The 21,577-nt window shown below is 41.5% G+C and overlaps 2 protein-coding genes across 2 annotated transcripts; one reads left to right on the top strand and one right to left on the bottom strand.

The window, feature by feature from the left end:
• Positions 1-1,269: 1,269 nt before the first annotated feature.
• Positions 1,270-9,411, top strand: LOC116252802 (extra-large guanine nucleotide-binding protein 1). Its single transcript, XM_031627342.2, has 8 exons — positions 1,270-2,789; positions 2,918-3,055; positions 3,147-3,251; positions 3,332-3,514; positions 4,814-4,985; positions 6,695-6,936; positions 7,698-7,858; positions 8,692-9,411. Exons 1-8 carry the CDS (start codon positions 1,668-1,670, stop codon positions 9,290-9,292), a joined length of 2,724 nt encoding a protein of 907 aa, XP_031483202.1. The 5' UTR covers positions 1,270-1,667; the 3' UTR covers positions 9,293-9,411.
• Positions 9,412-9,472: 61 nt separating this feature from the next.
• LOC116252728 (inactive protein kinase SELMODRAFT_444075-like) lies at positions 9,473-18,544 on the bottom strand. The gene is made up of 9 exons (XM_031627205.2): positions 18,032-18,544; positions 17,797-17,951; positions 14,463-14,557; positions 12,937-13,388; positions 11,977-12,558; positions 11,543-11,703; positions 11,373-11,449; positions 10,837-11,140; positions 9,473-9,834 (listed from the first exon to the last, which is right to left on the bottom strand). Exons 1-9 carry the CDS (start codon positions 18,279-18,281, stop codon positions 9,607-9,609), a joined length of 2,304 nt encoding a protein of 767 aa, XP_031483065.1. The 5' UTR covers positions 18,282-18,544; the 3' UTR covers positions 9,473-9,606.
• Positions 18,545-21,577: the final 3,033 nt, after the last annotated feature.

Genomic DNA, 21,577 nt, shown 5'->3' on the forward strand with positions numbered 1-21,577 from the left:
TTAAAGAATCTCGGTATGTCGTATCTTCTGTTTTCTCACCGATCATCACTCAGTTCGGATTCTGATTCGATACATTCGGTGATTCGGATCGGTCCTGCCTCATTTGAGGCAAGAAACGATCCAAGACGTACTCTGAACCCAAGGTTCGGATGCCTCGGATCCATCTGACACTGTACCCCACGCTGCCTTATACATACATGTCTGGCGTCGCCGTTAGTCGAGGTAAATATTAGGAAGGGGAAACTTTGTCACCTGGAGACAAAGTTCACCAGGGACTGAATGATATGGGGCACGGAAAGTTCTGACTCTCACGCTGTTCCGGCCGACCGAGACACCGTGATAAAATTTGACTGGATATCTGCCCCCTCTCATAAGGTTGACCCTTAAATTTCTCCGTTTGACTGGATGTTTGCCCCCCCCCTCATAAGGTTGACGCATAAATTTTCTAAGTTGAACAAGACGATTGCGACTTATCACCTAAAATTAGCAAAGTCATACCCCTAATTTCCTCGAAGTCAGGGATAGCGCTTATTCAAATCAAATCATACATGTGTCTCTTCCCGCACCCCTAATCCGAAGAGCTGCGCCATGCACATTGAGGCGTTGACACATGAATTTTAAAAGTTGGGTTCATTTATTTTGATGTGCTAGAATCTAAAATTTCGACCCCTTCCTCATAAACTTACTTTTTCTTTTAGGGATACAATTGGATTTTGTATATTCAAAACTTTATTTTTTACTTCAACACAAAAGATTATATTTAAAGTTGCGTTCGGATCTCAGAGCTATGGTGACTGACTGATTCCTATGGATGTAAAGGTTGAAACACCTGGAGTTCGAGAATTTAACCACATTTCGAGAATTTCAAATCTTTAGATTTTTTTTGATAGATCTGAAATCCAATGTATGTGTACCATGCGCGTCCCACCAAACACACGAAGAAACTCAAAAGACGGACCCGAACCCGCAAACCCCAGAAAAGAAAAGGGGGCCACCGCAGCAACATGACGGATCGCCGGTATCCTTGTCGTTGGTTTTACAGCTAGAGCAGGTCCAGATCCAGATCCGACTCGGCCACGCGGAGGGACCGATACAAGCGCAAAACCGGGAAGGGAAGAGACATCCGGGCTGTCGGAAGTGGGCCCCGCCCGCGGGCGCCTCCGAATCAGAAAAGCGTACACCGCACGGGCCGTGGAGTGGTCCCCACCAGAAGACGGGGTACGACCGTCCACGTCATGACCTTCCCGCGTCCCCCAGTGGGAACGGAGGGCGAGGAGCCATCCCCGCGCAACACCGCCTGTCCGGTCGGAGGCTTTCCCGGCCGTCCCAAGCCCCGCCAACGCCTTCCCTCCCAACCCCGACACCAGGCCGGAGGAATAATAAGCAAGGGAGGGGGGAGAGAGAGAGAGATCTCCGTTGCTTGCGTCCGTCCATTTTCATGAGGGCAGGGTTTGTCTCCGTTTCCGTTGTCCTTACTTAGTCTCTGTTAGTTCACGATCTGCATTTTGTTCCTTCGTCCTCAAAGCCAAACCCTAGCTCTCTTGCTCATCTTCCTGGTTCGGAAATTAGGTTTTTTTTTTTTTTCTTTTTCTTTTTCTGTGGGCTCTGGGTGGAGGAGGAGATGGAGGGAGCGTGCCGCTAGGGTTTGAAGTGGAGCAAGGGAAGGAATGGAGATGGAGGAGCTCCTGAGGAAGATGTTGCCGGCCGGAGCTCCCATTCCGGATGATGACCAGTTGGACTTCTCGTTCGCCGTGGAGTATGAGGGCCCGCCCGTCGCTTATGACCTCCCTAAGGTCATTCCCGTCGACGTCGACAGGATTCCGGTGGCGTCGCAGGTCTCTGCGTCTCTCCCTGGCACCGTTCCCGTCGTCCAGCCCGTCCTCTCGGCTGGGATCCCCGTTCGATCTGTCTCCTGGGTTTCGATGTCTGGTTCGAAGCAGCGGGATGTCGTCGCCGGCGGGAAGAGTCGGGAGGTCGTTGCTGAGGATCGAGCTTCTCCCACGTCGGTGATGGAGTCGTCATCGATCGAGAGGGTCGGGGACGACGGCGCGAGCGCCGGGGTGGATGAATGCTCCGTGGAAGGAGGGTTTTCCAATTTGTTGACTAATTCCGGTGAGGATTTGAGCTCGGCCCCTGCGGGCTGGGGTTCCGACGATGACGACTCGGTCCGGAGTTCACCGATTCTCTCTTCAGGAGCCTCGTCGTGGAAGGGGGACTATCAGGACCCTGAGTCGGTGTCGTCTTTCCGGAGGTCGGAGGAGGACGAGGAACTCTCCGGGGACGCGAAGAAGCCCCAAATGGTGACTTTCCGGGAGGAGGACCCTTCACTAAGCCGCAATGGAGGTCTTCGAGACGGGGCGTCCGGATCGAGGTTGAAGAAAGGTGCCTGCCATCGATGCCTTAGGGGCAATTGGCTTATGGAAAAGGAAGTTTGCCTCGTCTGCAACGCAAAGTATTGCAGCAGCTGCGTCCTGAGGGCGATGGGTTCCATGCCTGAGGGGAGAAAATGCGTCGGTTGCATCGGTTATCCGATCGACGAGTCGAAAAGGGAGAGCTTGGGGAAGTGCTCTCGGTTGCTCAGGAGGTTGCTGAGCTCGTTGGAGATTAGAGAGATAATGAAAGCAGAGAAATCGTGCGAAGCAAATCAATTGCAGCCGGAGAGCGTCTTCGTAAACGGAAAACAGCTTAGTCCTGACGAGATGGCCATCTTGGTATCGTGCGGCAACCCGCCGAGGAAGATGAAGCCTGGTAGATATTGGTATGACAAAGTATCCGGTCTATGGGGAAAGGTGAGAGAAGGGAGTTGGTTCCTGGATTTTTTTTTTTTTTTGTGTTCGTGAAAAATAGGACAAAAAGTAACCATTGCTCAAACTTGTCTTTAATTTGGTTTTCTCTTATCAATTGAAACGATTGACAGGAGGGGAGCAAGCCTCACAAGATTATCACGCCACATTTAAACGTTGGTGGAAGTCTCATGTTTAATGCCAGCAATGGCAACACCAGTGTCTACATTAACGGTCGAGAGATTACGAAAACGGAGTTGCGGATGCTTCAGGTTTATGCCTAATTCGCTTGCCGATAATGCTCTTCGATTGACGTGTGTTATATTGTTGATGGTAATTTTAAGCAATTGTGGGTTATTGCAGTGGGCTGGAGTCCAGTGTGCTGGAAATCCTCATTTTTGGGTGAACGCTGATGGGTCGTATCAGGAGGAGGGGCAGAAGAATATCAAAGGCCACATATGGGGCAAGGTTTCTTCGTACAATTATCTGTTTCATCATTTTTAAATCTCCTCTTTCCGTCAACTCATTGTCGGATGGTGCTTATGCAGGCTGGAACACGTCTGATTTGTTCGGTCCTGTCACTGCCAACACCTTGTAAAACAAGTAATTCTTTTGTAGACGAAGTGAATGGTTTGCCAATTAGAACTCTACCTGAATATTTTGAGCAAAGAGTTCAGAAGATTCTTTTAATTGGACAGCCAGGGGCTGGAACTAGTGCGCTATTTAAGCAGGTGAGACCAAATCACATTGAATTAAGTTGATGTTACTTGTTTCTAGAGGCGACATTCTTCATTGAGCACTCAATAACTTCAGTGTCCTTTTTTTTAATAATAATACTTATGTGGATTCACTTCTATCTTACAATTAAATGCTTATAATTAATTTCAGTAAAATCTTTTGGGCTAGGTTAACGTAGTTAGGCGTTGTTCGCTGAATGAATTAAACTTTTTCTATTTTTGCCGTTCTCCCTTTTGATTTAATCTGATTTAGTTTATCCATAAAGCGACATTAGAACTTAAGGATAAGATAAGCTTGTCTCATGTTGATGTTGGGTGGAGCTGATCCTTTTCTAACTTCTAACTTGATTCAAATTCAAATTTGTCATCATTTTTTGTTGAGTTGCTTATTCTGTTCAGAGATGTGTGAAACATGACAAGCCTGAGTAGTTCATAAATTATGTAGCCTCAGAAAAATCTCATACTAATGAGCTTTGACATTGTTGTTAGATTCTCCAAGGTTGTATTGTATGTTCTTATTGTGTGGATTGAAGAATTAAATCCGCTGAGCATTTTCCAAAATAATCAGCAAGAATTTAGTTTATTCAAAGTTTAGCACATCTTATAGGTTGCACAACATGAAAAAGTAAAATGATCGGAACCGGATTTTGATGAACTGCAACGGTGCTATGCTTTGTTCAAAGGCCATATGGCTGTGCTCTCACCAGTTATTTTAAATTTCCTTAGTTGCCTTTCAATTTCACGAAACAGCAACTTATCGATCTTTTGTTAAGAGAAATAGGCAAGTAGTAGCTAATTGTATGATCTTGGATATTACATTATTGGAGAAGTTGGGTTTCATCCTTGACTTTCCATTGGTCTTCCTGTCCAATTTTTATCATCCTCAAACTGAGCGTTTTCTCTTCTTAGCTGAAGGGTATACACTCTGTCGGTGAGTTTTGCTTAAACATTTCATGACTTTCTCTTGGTTGGATCAGATTGGTACCGTTTTACATTTGAACTCAATCAGTGAAAGAGATTTGGCTTATGAAAAGCAGCATTGTTAGCATTCATGTGAACTCTCTCTTGAACCTTAGAATTTTCAGTCAGTTGTAGTAAGTGTCACTCCTATTATGGAGTCATTATGCTATTACAATCTTCAGAATGTTTTGCATGCAGTCATTATGTTATTGCAATCTTCCATTTTTTTTTGGTGACAAAGGTTAATGTGATAATTTTGTAATAGTGCTATGTTATGTAAGCTGGTTATGTGCTTTGATTCATTTCTTGATAAGTACTTAACCTGTCTTGCAGGCAAAATTTTTATATAAACCTAACCCCTTTTCAGAGGATGAACGCCAAAACCTTAAGCTGATGATCCAAAGTAATGTGTATCGCTATCTATGTGTTCTACTTGAGGGTCGTGAAAGATTTGAGGAAGAATATCTAAATAATCATAAGTTGCGTGGTGCACTGGACTCTGCAGGTAATACCATTCTCTTTTCTTCTGAATATATTCCACTTCCACCAAGTACATATTAACTAGTAGTACATTTATGAAAAGTTTTTTTCTGTAATTTTTTGGGCAATCATCTTGGTCTCAATGCTTTTATGACGAGATTCGAGTACTGAACGTAGACATTCTTGTCATCTTATTCTTCCATCATTTTGTATTATCTTTAACAAAACATGATTAATATAATATATGGATGCAGTTGTTTCATGTGTTTTTCTTTTACTGAATACATGAGCAGGTAAGATGTTAGAGCCTTAGACGTTTGAAGTCAATTATATGCCGCATGTTTTCTTTTATTGATTAAACCAGCAGCGGTGATGTAATAGGTTCACTGTCATATAGTTGACACACTTGTGTTCTATTCTCCATAGCAATGTTGTAAAACGCGTATCGTAAACCGTATCGGTCGGGCTTTAAGATACGCCGTATCGTAACGTATCGTAACCGTATCGTAAATTTTTAAAAAATAATAATAATAAATAAAAAAAATTAAAAAAATCGAAAAAATCATTAAAAAAATCAGAAAAAATTAAAAATAATAAATTCTTCATAGAAAACATGTTTTAGTCTTTTAGATAATGATAGACTTATTATTTTGCTAAATGTTATAAACTTACGCGTTCACGGTTCATCATTCATACTTCATAGACATCAAAATTCATAACAATATCATTCTTTTTCATCTTCATCTTCATGGTTTAAAAAAACCCCTTTCCTCCAAATGGGAATCAGCCACCCATGCACAAATCCATGGTTTAATAGATGATTTCACGGTGAAAATCGATGATTTCACAATGGAAATCGATGATTTCCCTCTAAGGCGGTACAATCTATAGATTAGAAATGAATTAGCGGTGGGTTTTTATAAAAAAAACTCGAAAAAATGGGGTTCAAGCCCCCTTTTTAGAAATCAGCCCGTATCGCACGTATCGTACGATACATGTACGATACACCCCCATTTACGATACAGGGGGTGCATCGTATCGTACTTTGTAAACGATACGATATGTATCGTACGATACGGCGCCGTATCGTACGATACGTACAACACTGCTCCATAGTGTTAGTTTTCATGTTGCCTTGCATAAGATTATTGCTTTTGGTAGCAGTCAACATTGATTGCCAGGTCAGGTTTATCAGGCTTCATTTCTTGCACTAACTGCAGGCATGTGCTCTTTTACCGTGTCTAATATGTTAATCCAACTTTATTGTTATATTTTTGTGTCAGTTTGTTAAGAAATTTATTAGACAAGCTTGCTGGTGGATAATGGAGTGTTATCTTTTTTGTTTGTACGTATAAATGGGATTTTTGTTATTGTTCACTTTAAGCAATAAGTATCTCCTGTCTGCCACTGAAACTTGGAGGGTTTTATATCTCAGCTTTTTGGCAAGTGGTTCCTATAACAAGGTCTGTTCATGTCTAATTGGTACAAGTAGACTGCTAGCTACATAGAACTGAGCATGGTACCAGAATTGGGTAATTGTGTTGTCTAGGCAATGCATCTCCCTCGTTTTTCTCAGGCTTTAAGTTGACTTTGCTTTTAGACTAAGCTGTATTTTATCTAATTTGTTCAATTTTATTCATAACTACTTTTTCCCAATGGTGAACGTTCTGATCCTGCGCCTCGAGAGCAGTTGGAAATACCGTCACTATACTAACCAGAAAATGTCCAATACAGGTATGCTTAAAGAAGGTGATAGCCAAAATATTTATGCCATAAGTACCAAGATGAAGATCTTTTCTGATTGGCTTCTTAAAATTATGATCTCTGGTGAGCTTGAAGTGATTTTTCCTGCTGCTACTCGTGAATATGCACCCATAGTTGAAGAGTTGTGGAGGGATCCTGCAATTCAAGCTACATATGCTAGGAGAAGTGAACTTCCGTCTCTTCCTAGTGCTGCAAGCTACTTTCTGGAGAGGGTAAGATCTGATAATTTTATGTGGACATAAGCACATGAAGCCAAGAAGAACTAATTCTACTGCATGGTGATTTATATGTATTACACAGCTAGCATTTTTCTTCTATTGTTCCAGTTTTCAAACCACTAACATGTGGTAAGATTTATAACTGGACTTGCCTCTGGTGTTTTTCAAAAGAAATAAAACTGGTGCCTCTTTATGGGCTTGTGACCCTCTAAAAATGCAGCCAACTCCTATGATCCCTAATACTGTAAGTGTTGCTCTAGTAACCTAGTTTGATCCCTTGTGTTCAAACATATGATGTGGTGAAGGTATTTCCTTTGCTGTGTAAGTTCCTAAAACGTTTTCAGTTTCTCTCCTTTCAGATCCATCCTTTCATCAATATCTGAATGATACACATCAGATATACTATTTCAGGCACAATGGAAATGTTTGAATGCAATCTTAAATCTATTTAGACACAGGGAATTGGTTTTGAAGCTCTCTTGCGAAGAAAGTCTGCTGGATATTTTTAGTTAGTCATTTGTTGTTGTCTGATATCGTAGAAATATGGTAAATGTTTAAATGAAAGGCCTAACTTACACACATGGTGAGTGTGGCTTGTATATTTATCCTTGTCTTATGTAATTCCATTGGACTGTTCTCATGCCATACTTGTGGCCCCTAAACGGCAGTCATACTGCTGCAATTAGCTGATAGATCAGTGTGCCACACTGCTGATATTTAAGTGGAGAAATCTAATGTGCTGATCAAAACTTCAGGTTGTGGATATATCAAGGTCTGATTATGAACCATCAGATATGGACATCGTTTATGCGGAGGGACATCTATCTAATGGCCTAGCATTCATGGAATTCTCATTTCCTCAGTTGCCTTCTGATGACAATATTGATGATGGAGATCAGCCTGATCCGTTTGCAAGGTTGGTAACCTATACTTGCAAATACTGTATATAAACCCTGGCACCTTGATCTTACACATAAAAGTCTAGATCAGCTTGTAATTTCATCATAATCTGTTAATGTAGTCATTGAAATTTTATGCTCTATATATGTATGAAAAAAAAAAAATCAAATATATCCAATGTCTAGATTGACTTTTATGAGCTAAAAAAGCTAACTGTTTGCTTTACATATACCACACGGGATTCTACTGTTTGCTGTCTGTATGGCAAATGAAATTTTATGTTTTCACATGCTCTTCAGATCTCCGTAGCTAGGTCCTTAGAGGATGCTCCTCAGGACACATAGGGAATTCTAAGATGGTTATGCCACCTGAATAGCAACTATGGCCACGGGTGCAATATGTAAAGTCCAATATGACCTTTCTATTAGTGTAACATATAAAGGCTAATGTACAGATATTTCTGTTCCTGGGAGTGGTTTAATGATTTAATCTCTGTAGTTTATCTAAAACGTGCATCTTGAGTTTTCTTCAAGTAATTTTATATCTGACCTTTTATCAGCAAGAGTTGCTCATTTCAGCTGGTATTTGATGATAAATAAATATACGACTTTAGTGGACTGAATTGGCTGCTAGCAAATATATATGCATGGATGCAAGTAATTCTGGGTATCATTATTGAGTATATTTTTTAGAATGTTACTCTTTGTCAGTAGAAATTTGATGGTCGTCGCATGGGCAATGTTTCCTTCCTTATCATGTTCACTATTGGGGTTTTGGAAACTGTTTCTATTGGATGAATAAATGATATAATTACACTGAACAATTTCTGGTCGTGGTCTGTGATTTCAGGTACCAGCTCGTCCAAGTACACGCCAAGGGGCTAAAAGAAGGTCGCAAGTGGCTAGAAATGTTTGAAGACGTCCGGATTGTTGTCTTCTGCGTAGCTGTCAATGATTATGATCAAATTTATGAGGATGGGGAATTTGTCGGACAAAACAAGATGATTGTTGGCAAGAAGGTATTCGAAAGCATGATTCTACATCCGAGCTTTGATCAGGCTGCCTTCTTACTAATACTTACCAAGATTGACCTGTTTGAGCAAAAAATATACCAAGTTCCACTTAGGACATGCGATTGGTTTGATGACTTCAATCCGCCCACCAGCAGCCATCGGCCCAGTGGTCACCTTGGATGGAACACAAGCAATAACAACAACAATTCCACTTCCTTGGCGCAGCAATCTTACCAGTACATAGCGGTGAAGTTTAAAAGATTATTTTCTTCTTTAACAGGAAGAAAGTTATACGTTACGCAGACAAATGGGTTGCAAGCGATCGCTGTAGATGAAGCACTCCGGTATGCGCGAGAGATTATGAAATGGGATGAAGATAAATTGGATTTTTGTGGTAATGAGTATTCCGTTTATAGCACGGACTTGGGATCCTTCTGAGCACTGATGTGAAATTAGTTCTCTTCATTTGTTAATTGCGTCTTTCTGTAAATATATTGTTGTGCAAAATTTAAAAAAAGAAAAAGGAAAAAAGAAAAAAAAAATCTTATCCACTTCCACATCCTGTTCATATGCTTCCTCTGCTTTTTATTCTCCGCTGAACGTTTAAGGTTTCGCCAATTTTCGCAAACTTTTCCTTTTTTATTTCTTTGGTAACAGGTCTATATTACATTGTGAAATACTGCATCTCATATTATTTCACCCAAGAAAAATCAAGAAACCTCACATTTTTCCAGAATACAAACTTGTAATGTTTAATAAATTGCCGAAAGTGGTCTACCTCCTCTGTCGCAGTAAACAGCTTTGAGGGCCTCAAGGGAAAGCCTGCGGGGTTTAGCAGGTAATGAGTCTGCACCCAGGCTGCGAGGGCTCGGTCCGTCCATGCGCCCGCTTCTGCTGCCCACGGCCTCCGTGTCAATGCTTGACAAGCCTCCATTGTTGGTCAGGTCTGCCAATGTGTTATCTTCCAGTATCTGGAGAACCTGTTGGAGGGAAACACAAATACAAATGGCCAAATTGAAACATCTTTTTCTGCATGAATCACTGTGACATGGGCTCCTTTTTGAAAAGGCTTTTGGAATGCAGCATGAACTTTACATAAAGGGCCCGTGCAGGAGTCTGCTCCCCCTCCTTTCCCAGCTTTTGGTGAAAGATAGTGTGGAAGGCATGGGTATGTAACATCGGCTGTCCCATTATCACCCTACATGGTTCTGTTTAGACTGAGGACACCTTGGCTCCACTTTTACTCAGCGACGAGTTTACTTCCTCGTCCAGAAAGCGGTCGGGACATCTACGCTAACCGTGTAGGCTGTACCGTTTCAAAGCAGCCTCGACACGCCCATCCATGCATCTGACCCTTCTTTTTGACGTCCTAAGAAAAGTTCGCAGAGTAGCGAGTGTTCTAAGTAAAGTTCCTAGAGTAGCGAGTACTACTAGTCTTCTGCGACATCCCAATGTGATCCTGTGCACGAGCATGTCCCTTTTCTACGTGTTCCTTTTTCTTTGTTTAACTTCTCAAAGAATTACTTGGTATCACAAAAGAAAGAAGACGTAAAAAAAAAACCTGCCTGCTGTAGCAGCGGATGAGACTTGAGAGCGTAGGCTCTCTTCCTGTCCCGAAATAATCAAGTTGAGGGAGATAGTCCTGGTTCCCTTCTGAACGAGCTTGCTTATTTTAGTTGTTTTAGGAAGAATACCAAGAATCAGACCCAGGTTCTTTTAGTAAACAAGACAGTAAAACATGCTTTAAGTCATTTGGGAGGAAAAAGGGAGAAGTTTACAGAACCCCTTCTAGTTTTGGCAATGAAATAAAAACATGACCACGTTAAATTATAAACAGAAGTACAGGCAATTAAACAAAAGAAATATAAATTCAATCTCTTTTTTTTTTGTTATACTCCCAAAACTTGATTGTGAAAAATTCAAAGAGCAAAAGTAAAGGAAGGGCAAAGAAGAAATAAAGCTAGAAGAAAGCTTTTAGGTACCTGTGACATCTTTGGCCTTGATTGTGGGTCTCGACGTAGACATATCGATGCTGCGTGGACCATGCAGTGGAGCTGGTGCCCATAAAATCGTAGATCCAAATCCAACCGTGGGTCGAGCAGCTGATCGGTGCAGTGATACTCGAGCAGTGGGCGTGCCCACTCGGTCAGGCATTGCTCACCTTTTGGTCGTGACAGGTCGATGGCTTTTCTCCCACTTATTAGTTCAACCAACACTACCCCGAAGGCGTAGACGTCTGCCTTCTCTGTGATCTGCCCGCTTTGTGCATACTCTGGTGCCAGGTACCTGTCAGCCATGAAAATCCAAGTTAATAAAAAAAAAGAAGTTGAAAACCGCAACTGTTGATGGTCTTCCAATAGCCACAAGGGCTACCGAGTATAGTAACTGTTGTGCGGCTATCGAGTATAGTAACTGTTGTGCGGCGACATGGTAAGATGGACAATTGATTACTGGCAATTCTACAGACATGAATATGCACGGAAGAGAGAGAGAGAGAGAGAGAGAGAGAGAGAGTGACCCAAAAGTTCCAATGACCCTAGTATGCACTCCTAGACCACCATCGGGTTGCCATCTAGCTAGGCCAAAATCTCCAACCTGCAAGAAGCCATCAGCTCACTATATGTTCTTGACGGTAACATAACAACACTTGAAACAGAGGAAGGAAGTTCCGGTGGTATTCCTCTATACCATCGGTTCATAGTCATGGGTGATAAGAATGTTGTTGGGCCGCAGATCTCTGTGGATGATGCACCCGACCCTGCAGTCTTCGTGAAGGTATCTCAATCCTCTAGCAGCGCCTATTGCAATCTTTCGCCGTGCATGCCATCCCAATGGTGGTCGGTTGCTGCCTGTACCCAATATGTCGAACAAGTTTATCAACGGAGCAAGTCGGAGAAATCTAGCCATTGCGGCAACTTTGTAGCTGATAAAAGTTTGATGTGCATGGTTCACTTGTAAGAAATCCAAAAAGCATTCATGACAGAAGAGAACCTGATCTAACTAGAGCTATGCTCCGCAAATACAAAAACTGGCGACACATATGAGGTATTCTGAACTACTGAGATATGAACATATAGGGTGAGAAAACAATTTGGAAGGACATTAAGGATTTTGAAGGTTACCATACAGATGGGAGTCCAGTGAGCCATTGCAGATGTATTCATAGACCAAGAGCCTCCTCTTCTCTTCAATGCAGAAGCCAATGAGCATCACCACGTTCCTGTGCTGTGCGCAGCTAAGAACTTCAACCTCTGAACAGAACTCAACATCTCCCTGGGAGCTAGCAAGTTTATGTTGTTTCACAGCTACCACCTGACCGTCCTCTAGTATACCTCTGTGAACAGACCCAAATCCTCCTTCTGCTAAGAAATTTGCCGCCGAAAAGCCGTCAGTGGCAGCCTCAAGCTCTGCATAACTGAACCATCTTGGTGGCTTCCCAAAAATTGGAGCTTTGTGTTGACATATAGAGCAGAGAGGCGGAGGAACTATTAGAGAACTCCTAGATAGAGAAACTGCCTCTCTTACACCAGAGTTATAAACTGAATTTGGACGCTTTTCAATAGGATTTCGGTGTTTAGCCTTTTCCCGTTTGGTATAACTGCTCAAAACAGACTTTTGTTCATCGACATGAATCCATTGATCTCTGTGGTCATCTATTGACCGTGATGAATATGGAGAGAGGCTTGCAAATAATTCAGTATACGCTGTGGTGGAAAAGAAAGAAGCCATCAAAACATGTCAGTGTATCAAATTCAGTCTAAATTAGGAATAAGTCTGCAAATGAGCACCACTGGAGGACCAGCATCAGTTACAGGCCGGATCATGTGTGTGTGTGCATGTATGTGATGAACCCAACCTTAAACCGTTGGAACAGGAGCATCTCAACGAAGGCGGTTGACCAACATTAAGCAAATTGCATGACGCAGCTTGTAAATTTTTTGAACAGAATCTAATAATAATGCACCGTCTTACTAAAATCAACAAGCTTAAGCGAGTCAATGCCTAAAATGGAAAGTAAACAAAATGATGGTACTGCTACTGCTAAAAGTGGACATTATGCTCCAATGAGTTTGACATAATACCTAATTCCTGTCTTGCATCAGACCACCTCTGTGAGCCAAAGGTAGAACCTTCACTTTCTGTTTCAAAGACTGTGAGTGCATCATCTGAATCTCCTTCCTCCCTGAAGCTTGATTCTCCCTTTTGTTGAACGCCAAAATGGTGATTGGTTTCAAAAAAGGTAAATGGAGATGCCATGTCATTACTACTTGACATTGACGTCCAAGCCTCAGTTGTTCTTGTGAATGGAGTGGCCATTTCCTCCGGACTGCTTATGGGGGTGGAGTGTTTTAGCCGACTTTGTTTTTTCTTCTCGCACGGTTCCTCCCCTGGCGTAACGGGCAGAGGAAGGGATCCTTCTGCATTTTGTGATCCCAGTAAGTGAAGCTTAAGAACTTTGGCTTGAGAGCCTTTCATCACTACGATGTTGCATTGCAATTCTTCCATGCAACGTTTTGCTTCCGTCTTTAATTGCCTGTACATATGAAAAATTGTTTTCGTATCAACAACAACCAGGTTTCTCTGACCTTTCTTATGAATGCTTCACCTTGAGAAAAAAAAAACAGATGACATCCGTATTCAACTCTTGTGAACGTTGAATCTCAAGATTTGACAACGACGAAAGAAATAAGCGGTACATAGTACACTTTTTCAAAAGCGAAGCGTAAGGATGTGAATAATTAAAATTCATTCAAGATGCATTTCTTGTTCTAATATTTAGGTGCTAAATTTACAGTACCCTCAACGAAGGTCAATTCTATTTGGTTCGTCCATGTTACTGGATTAGAAATCCAGTTCCAAGGTCATTACCTGATGGATAAACATGCTTCTACTGATATCCACTCACTAGTTAATACACTCATCTAAGTTCCAATTTCAAATCTTACCATGTGGTCTAGATGCTCAATCTACTTGGAAAAATATGGCATGAAGTGCCATTTATCATCAGCAACAGATCCATGGAGCAACAGCACATTTATGAGGGGAGTAAACAAGCAGACGTCCTTTTTCCCTCAAAGAGGAAGCTGGCAGTTGGGCAGAATGCTACCAGTTTTTTGCAAAAAGCAGAACTTAAACTGAGGTATCACCCCAGTGGCCTCTATCCGGAGGCTCCTTCTGAGACTTTTGAACACAGGTGACCATAGTAGACTTGTCTCACTGTTTGGCTGCAGAGTTCACGTGTCTATCCACATGAAGTATGTGAGAATGGTTGAATCCATGAGATACATTTTACTAATAACAGGCTGGTTACGGCTTTGGTTGGGAGTGCGTTGAAAAGTTGGGGAACTAAGACCTACAAACTACATCTAGATTTAAGTATTCCCAGTTCTCAAAGGAAGGAATAAAGAAATGGGAGAATGGAAACTTGAATTTGGCAACATCCAGGCACGTGTTTTTAGTTTCAAACTTCTACGTTTTTCACGTCATCTATGCTGTCACAATTAGCTAGAAAGGAAATTCAAAGAATTTAGGTTTATTGAAACCTGAAAGGCTGAAACTACATCGCATCCACATAATATCATGCATATACTTTATAGTTGTTGATTACTTGTCTAAAACGACCCAATTGGCTCCTGCCTTTTTGGCTTCAGCAGCAACAGCTCCTGTCGGTGAAGCTGAAACAATTTTTATCTTCACATTCACCTGCACAAAAACAAGCAATTCAACCTCATATTCTGTTTCTTACTACAAATCTATACATGATTCCTCACTAGACCGTCAAGAGTACATTGGCTATTAGATATTCGATCCTGTGTAGATCATGTTCACTTGGTGCAAGATATCTAATCTTAAGCCAGACGGATCTTGTGCCAAACCTAACCAGACAAGGCATTCAATCCTATCTTAAATTGTATTGTTTAGCAGGCATGACAAATATAGTGCGTAGGGCCGTAGCGTCAAAGTCTGAATCTGCCCATTGAAGGGACAAATTAGACATCGGACCATGTTTATTACGACTTATTTACTAATTCATATATGAAAAAACTAAGCTCCAAAATATTCCTGAACAATTTGCAATAAACCCTACGTTTATAAATTTAGTGACATGGTTACGTTACACCATCAATTTCTCTTTGCCGCAAAGTTATAACTTATAACTACATTATATGTGCAGATGAGTGTGTGAGAATGCAGTTGGGAAAACCTTTCGACTGGGTAAATAAGTGTTGTCTGAAGGTTTCAAACTTCTGTGCGATCTCAAAAGCTGGGCAGTTTCTCTTGTCATTATTGAGTAGTGCAGTAAGGCAGAGCATATGACCACCATTAAACAGAATGATTGCCTGCATTGAAAGTTCAATTGGAATACTGCTAACTGACGCCTTGCCTGGTCCAACCTGGGTGGCCCAGCCCTGACGTGATGCGGACTTGTGGGTCTGGCTTACAGCTCACAAACTGTGGCTTCAGATGACTCTGTGAACGCACCAAACACGTGGGGCCATGCACGCGACTTGGCTTGGTTGGTGTTGGCACCTCCCCCCATGTGAAGCCCATTACGTGAGCCTACTTGGGGCTTAGGCAGGCCCACTGACTCACTCACTCCAACAAGCATCACGAGTCAACGAACCACATTCGACAAAATAATTGCTTATCTAAGGCGCCCCTGATGAGTAATTGTCTTCACACATGGGCGGTGTAAGCTAAGTTTGTAAGTGGCCAAAAATTCTGGCCTGAGGGGTACTAATCCAAACAATTTTAGATTCTTAAGGACACTTTATATACAAAGGAACAAATTTTGTAAGGTATCACTAGATAAAATTAATAAATTATAGGCTGATGTGGGAAAAATGCCCACAACAGCCCATATGCAGCACTGGATCAACCTAGTTCAAACTGGAATCCTACCGGAGTTCGACTCTACTCGAAAAGTTCGATACTTGGAACGAGTCATTTTGGCATAATACGGTATGTATCGGACCCCAAAATCAGCCCTCCACAAACAAAAAGGCTTAAAACTGCGCGCAGCCATAATGCCAGGTCGAATATAACATCGAGAAAATCTGGATATACAAAACAAGAGTTGATTTTATGGGTAGTTCAGCTGAATCTAAACCATGTGGTTTTGATTGAACATGTTTAAACAAAGGACATCAAATTTTGAAGCATTTAAATTAAACTCTTGAGGGAACATATAAAGATATGACAAAAACTAAATCCACGCATGCTTGGCTTCACTAAATTATAATAAACACATCCAACAGTTTTGAATTCAAACAAAAGGTACATATACTATATGCCTCACAAAAGCTCGTCCCAGAAAAATAAGTTACTTCTTGAAAAATACAAAAGGCACTCTCATCAGGAGGAAAGCAGGCGTGGGCATGGTATACTGGTCACACAAAACTACAAAAAGTGCTTACTGAAATTTCACGACATTTTTTTTCATTCATATACAGGTGCTTCTTAAAATATCTAATTTGTATAATTACTGTTCCTTAACCAAAATTTTTTGACTCCGCCCTGACTCTCATGAACCCTTCTAGGAAAAAAAATTTATGAGGGGACCATCCATTTGACAGAAAAATGTCATTTAGACCTGATCGACATCTCATTCTCCATAACACAATGAAGACCAATAGACCTGCTAGTCTTAGACCTTCCATGCCCCGCCGAGCCGTTAGACAAGTTCCAAAACAGTGATCCTTTTGAAAAACAAAAAAACTTCGCGGTTTTTTTTAAGAAAAAAATGGGAAAGCAACGGATAATGAGTCACATGTAAGGCCAAAAAAGCTTCTCATTTAAGAAATACAATAAAAAATAAAAAAAAATTAAAAGTCAAAAACCAGATCCGTCACGCACGGCGGTCGGGGTCCCTCCCTCGCAGGCAGCAAGCGTGGCGGGGTGGCTCAATTAATTTCCCAACCAACATCACAAAATAAAACCCTTTTTTTTTTTTCAGCTAACCGTCGACTACCAATTATTAGTAATTAATAAATTAAACTCTCTTTCACCACCCATAATCTCTAACACTTGAAAGTTACACCTTGTCAGAAACCTTAGCCAATGTTTGTCATCACATCTTCGCGTCGGCGCACATGTAAATAGAAACCACAAGGGGCTAGAAACGGGCCGAACGGCCTTTTCTAGACAGGCATGTACCAGCTGATATATTAATAAAATAATATTAAGATTTTTTTTAAAATTTTTTTAAGTCATAAAAAATGACAGTTACCAATATAAGCCCAAGAGTATCGGCAACGTATCAACCAAAAAGCCTCAACATTCAGGAAAAATGATTTAGCGCCAACACCAAATTACTGCATTGCCCTTAGGTCTACGTTCCAAACAAAGCAGCTGAAAACGTTACCGTATTCTCATCAGCCTATGTCAGCCCCTGGCTGCTTATCGACCCTTCACCGAAACGATGCACTCTTAAATATCACCCGGTACGGGGTTTTGAATCGGACGATTCATGACCCCATCTTATTGCCTTAGAAGAACGATTCGAATAGGTCCACATGACCTGATTCACCGTATCACCTTGACCGAAACAGGCGCTAACTACTAACAACATTGGACTCTCAAGATCGCCGGAACAACACTGGACTCTGAACTCTGAAGGGAGAGAGACCAGCGTCTTTTTCTCAGAAATTAGGGCTATTTCGGTAATAATCAGGCTGTTCTCCGGTTACCAGTGCCGGAAACTCAATCCGGCGAGGCTGTTTGGCCGGGAATCAATGATTTGAGGAGCCGAGTGCGTGACTCGGCGCGTTTAAAGCGGTCAGCATCACAGCCACGTTCGTGGGATTAATTAAAAGTTCTTCCGCCGGAACCAGAGGTTTTGATTTTTTTCCTCTCTTCAACAGCGATTGGGACAGTGAGCGATAGAATTTGACGAAAATGTCCTCGCTCGTAAGAGAAATTCACTGCCGGAGAATCCGTACCTTGCTCTCGTCGTAGACCCCGTGGAACTGCAGCATCATCTGAGAGCACGACTCGGAGATCTGGCATTTCCGCTCCGGCGAGCTATCCAAGCGCGCTTTCCGGTGGCCGCTGGCGCAATCCCCAGCGAACCTCGGGAACCGCCACAATTTCCTCCCTGTGGCCACGGCCGCCATGAGCATCAAAGTTCAAGCAAGCGAGAGGAAGGAAGGGGGAGACGGTACCAGAACAGATTACCTCGGCTCTCGTCCGAGAAGACGGCGAGGAGCGTGATGACGTCGCCGGGCCTGACGACATGTGTCAGCGCCCAAGCCAAACCGTTCCTGGAGATCTCCCGCCCGGCCTTCACCGCGACGATGATTTTCTCCGAGGAGCCCGTGGACGGCGCCGCCGGATCTCGAGAGTCCAGGCGGCCGAGAGGATTTTCGGGCTTGATTTTCTCGAATCCTTGAGCCGCTGCAGCGGAAAACGGATTACACGGATTCATCGACGCCTCCGGCTTCCTCAAAACGATCCGAGAAACGAGTCAGTTGGCAAATTCCGGCGGAAAAATGGAAGCTTTTGAGATGAAAAAGAAGATGGAGGGGGAGATAGCGGGGAGCATATTGGTGGGACAACAAAAGCAGAAGAAGATTTTTGGCCTGATCCTGAGACACCACGCACTCCGCCTGAAGCGAATGGGAGGCACAGTCGCACGCATCAACGGTACAAAGGACGGTTTATTGAAACGGTGGTGTGGTGCCTTTAACCATCGGCGGTTTCAGGTTTTAACCATGGATTCTCTCCGCCAACCATGGTTTAGTCGTCAGGCTTCCCGCCGTCGACTTTCTTGCAAAATGGTCCTCGCGCTTTAACAATTCAATTTGCAAAAGTACGGCTCATTTTTAATTAATTTGCTAAAGGCACTCTTCTTTCACTTTTTTTTAGCAGCCAAAACGTTGTTGAAAGATAAGTATCGAAATTAAGCACATAAACGCTTCACTACGTGAAAAGTGGGGTTCGAATTGGATCCGGGACAGGAAATACCAACACCTCAAACCCATATTTAAGCATTATGTTTCTCTTATGAAGGTGGCCACAAAATCAACCGCTTCCAGTAGGAAAAATGGTGCTTATACGTTGGTCTAACATTTACACATAAATCGGGAACACCAGGGATTGAATGGGACGTGGTTCCGAATGGACATGGATATGGATCTGGATCATGGATCGAGGATGTGGGTCCACCAGGGGTGGACCAAAATGAAAAAAAAAAAGAAATTGTATGTAAATTAAAAAAAATTATTTACGGAACACGTAAAAATTTTGAAAAATTATATTTTCCCTCTTAAAATTACAATTCTACTTCTTTTATAAAAAATTTGTATCTCCCCGAGAGACTAATTGGGCAGGGTAAGGTCTGTGGGTCATGCATGTTTCTTGGGTAAGCACTTATCTGTTCAATTGTCGGTTCAGGCACAAATGCTGCTCTGGTAAGCTGAAGAAAGATAATCTTGTTGGGAAAGATAACGGATTCTCAGGATAAAAGTTAAAAGGCATGTAAAGTTTAAGAAATGGTTAAAAATTTTAAATAACTTGAAATTTTTGTAGGTAAGTAGTGTGGGTCACGAGCAAGTTGAAAATATAAAATTATTGAGCGGTATCCGGGTTTTGGGCCCTATCTTTACTATGTTTTAACTTATATATAAGGGTTTTTGATGCTCTAAGAATTCAAAATAAAAACTGGCTGCCTATCAACCACGGTCCTGTTTATTAAGCAAACCATCATGGGAATCAATTTTTATAAGCAATTCAACAATATTTAGATAACCATGCTTGATAGCTTCCACATCACGTTTCCTTATAATCGCTTTTGAAATATAAAATTAATTTCATCGATCTAATTTCAACTGGTCTGCTTTTTTTTTCCCCCCTCATTTGAAGAGGAACTAGCGAGCAATTCAGCTTAATGTACAAAGGTTCGTTTTTTTCCATGATGTTGACTATCTCAATGGAGGAAGATTTATGAGTCTACTGACGATTAGAGCTGGTCTAATATGGGGGAGGTCTTCAGTTCGAATGTCAAGGCAAGCACTTTGATCGCAACATTTAGATTTCCTAAACTCCAACCGTCTATATCGTGATCAGGAACGTCCGCAGTTCATGCCATCGATCAAAACATTGTAGTGATAACCAATGCCTACCATTAATCTAAAGACGTTTGATTTGCAAATAAATCATTTACAAATCACATTTGGTTCTAAGGATGTTAGTTTGAGATTGGGATAAGTTGACTTCATTTTTTTTTTTTAAGTCGACGTCCTTTTCGAAATGAAAAGGAACCAGAATCTTGATAAGCTTAATTGAGATGAGGTAAGCTGTGACAAATTGATGATGAAAGCCTCAACTGAAGCTCGTCCGTCTACATTTCTAACTGTACAACTTCATACTTGTCCAGTTTAGTTATTTAGTTCGGCGAGGAAGCCATGTAATCGATCCAAGTATGCATAAAATAGCTATGAACTAAATTAGTTCATTTGTTAGATTAACCATTTTGTTAAGAACAAGTTTAATAATTTAAAAAATAAACATATTGTAACTGGTCTGCCCTAAACTAGTAAGGTCAGACTCATGACTGGTAAACGGCAGTTCATGATTCTATTTCAGCAAACGTTAACCCTTTTGTGCAAGGAGACACAGCCAGTCCTAAAACTGGAAAGCCACGGTCCACAGCCGTGGTACTAGTCGTAAGTAGGTCTAATTAAGAGGTCGTTAGGTTGTCTTAAGGGGTAAAGCATAACTAGGTCGTAAGGCATTTCACATTTAAGGGGTTCGAGGTTTGAATTCTATAGTCGCTATCACGCGTCCGCAAACTGTGAAAAGCACGACGCCTGAGTAGAATGATGTACCGTAGGCCCGTTTAGGCTCTAAAGCGAAACAAAACCTTAAAAACCATAAGGTTGTGTTTGATAGCATTGGATCTAAGATCGGAGGTTTCAAAAAAATGTGTGGTTTGGGCCCTAGGGATCTCAGATCACCAGACATCTCAGATCTGCAATGAAACAAACACAACCTAAGAGTGACCTTTGGGTTGTTTTTGACAACATCAAATGTAACATCCAACACTGCATAAAAAGGTGTGTTTTGGAAAATCCTCGCTTTAAACAAACTAATGATATCAATAGCATGGATTTTAAATCCATGCTACATGTTTAAAACCATGGGTTTAGATTCGGATGAGGGGTAATTTGATGTTAAATTCATGGACCCCAGATCTGCCGTTAAACAAACACAACCTTGCCATGTAACAGATGAAAAATGATCTTTCAACAAGTCATAGCTGTTTGTCTTCTTTCCCATCCTCATCATTCGTTATCACAATATATTTCATGGTCTGTCGGATTCTCTTCTTCCCGTGAGTTAACTCTTTGGATAAACCACAGCAACCAACACCCTAACATGCCTTCTTGAAAATAATTCTGAGAAAAGAAAATGAACCTGGAAATTTAAACTTGGATTCTGAAAAGTGCATTTAAACTCGAAAATTTGGTCTTTTTGATTAAAGGGGTATATTGGTCATAATGATATGCATATACGAACCGATAAATTTTACCATTATCGAATCCTCAAATATTTTTTTTGTTGTTTTCATTTTTTTATCTTTACAAAAACAATTTTTTTGTATTAATCATGAGTTTTTTTTTTTTTTTTTTTTTTTGTCAACACACGAAATTACATATACAAAGGCAGCGCATATAACCAGCTTGTGTAGCGTAGCTGGGCTCTCGCTAGCCACCGATGCGG

Source organism: Nymphaea colorata, chromosome 4, assembly GCF_008831285.2.
Source record: "Nymphaea colorata isolate Beijing-Zhang1983 chromosome 4, ASM883128v2, whole genome shotgun sequence".
In the NCBI taxonomy this organism is placed as follows: Eukaryota; Viridiplantae; Streptophyta; class Magnoliopsida; order Nymphaeales; family Nymphaeaceae; genus Nymphaea; species Nymphaea colorata.

Coding starts and splice junctions, on each gene's coding strand:
- LOC116252802 (XM_031627342.2), top strand. CDS start 1,668: ATGGAGATGGAGGAGCTCCTGAGGAAGATGTTGCCGGCCGGAGCTCCC. Junction 3,056..3,146: donor CGGAGTTGCGGATGCTTCAG/GTTTATGCCTAA, acceptor GGGTTATTGCAG/TGGGCTGGAGTCCAGTGTGC. Junction 6,937..7,697: donor CAAGCTACTTTCTGGAGAGG/GTAAGATCTGAT, acceptor TCAAAACTTCAG/GTTGTGGATATATCAAGGTC.
- LOC116252728 (XM_031627205.2), bottom strand. CDS start 18,281: ATGAATCCGTGTAATCCGTTTTCCGCTGCAGCGGCTCAAGGATTCGAG. Junction 17,952..18,031: donor CTTCTCGGACGAGAGCCGAG/GTAATCTGTTCT, acceptor CCGTGGCCACAG/GGAGGAAATTGTGGCGGTTC. Junction 12,559..12,936: donor TGATGCAAGACAGGAATTAG/GTATTATGTCAA, acceptor TTTCCACCACAG/CGTATACTGAATTATTTGCA.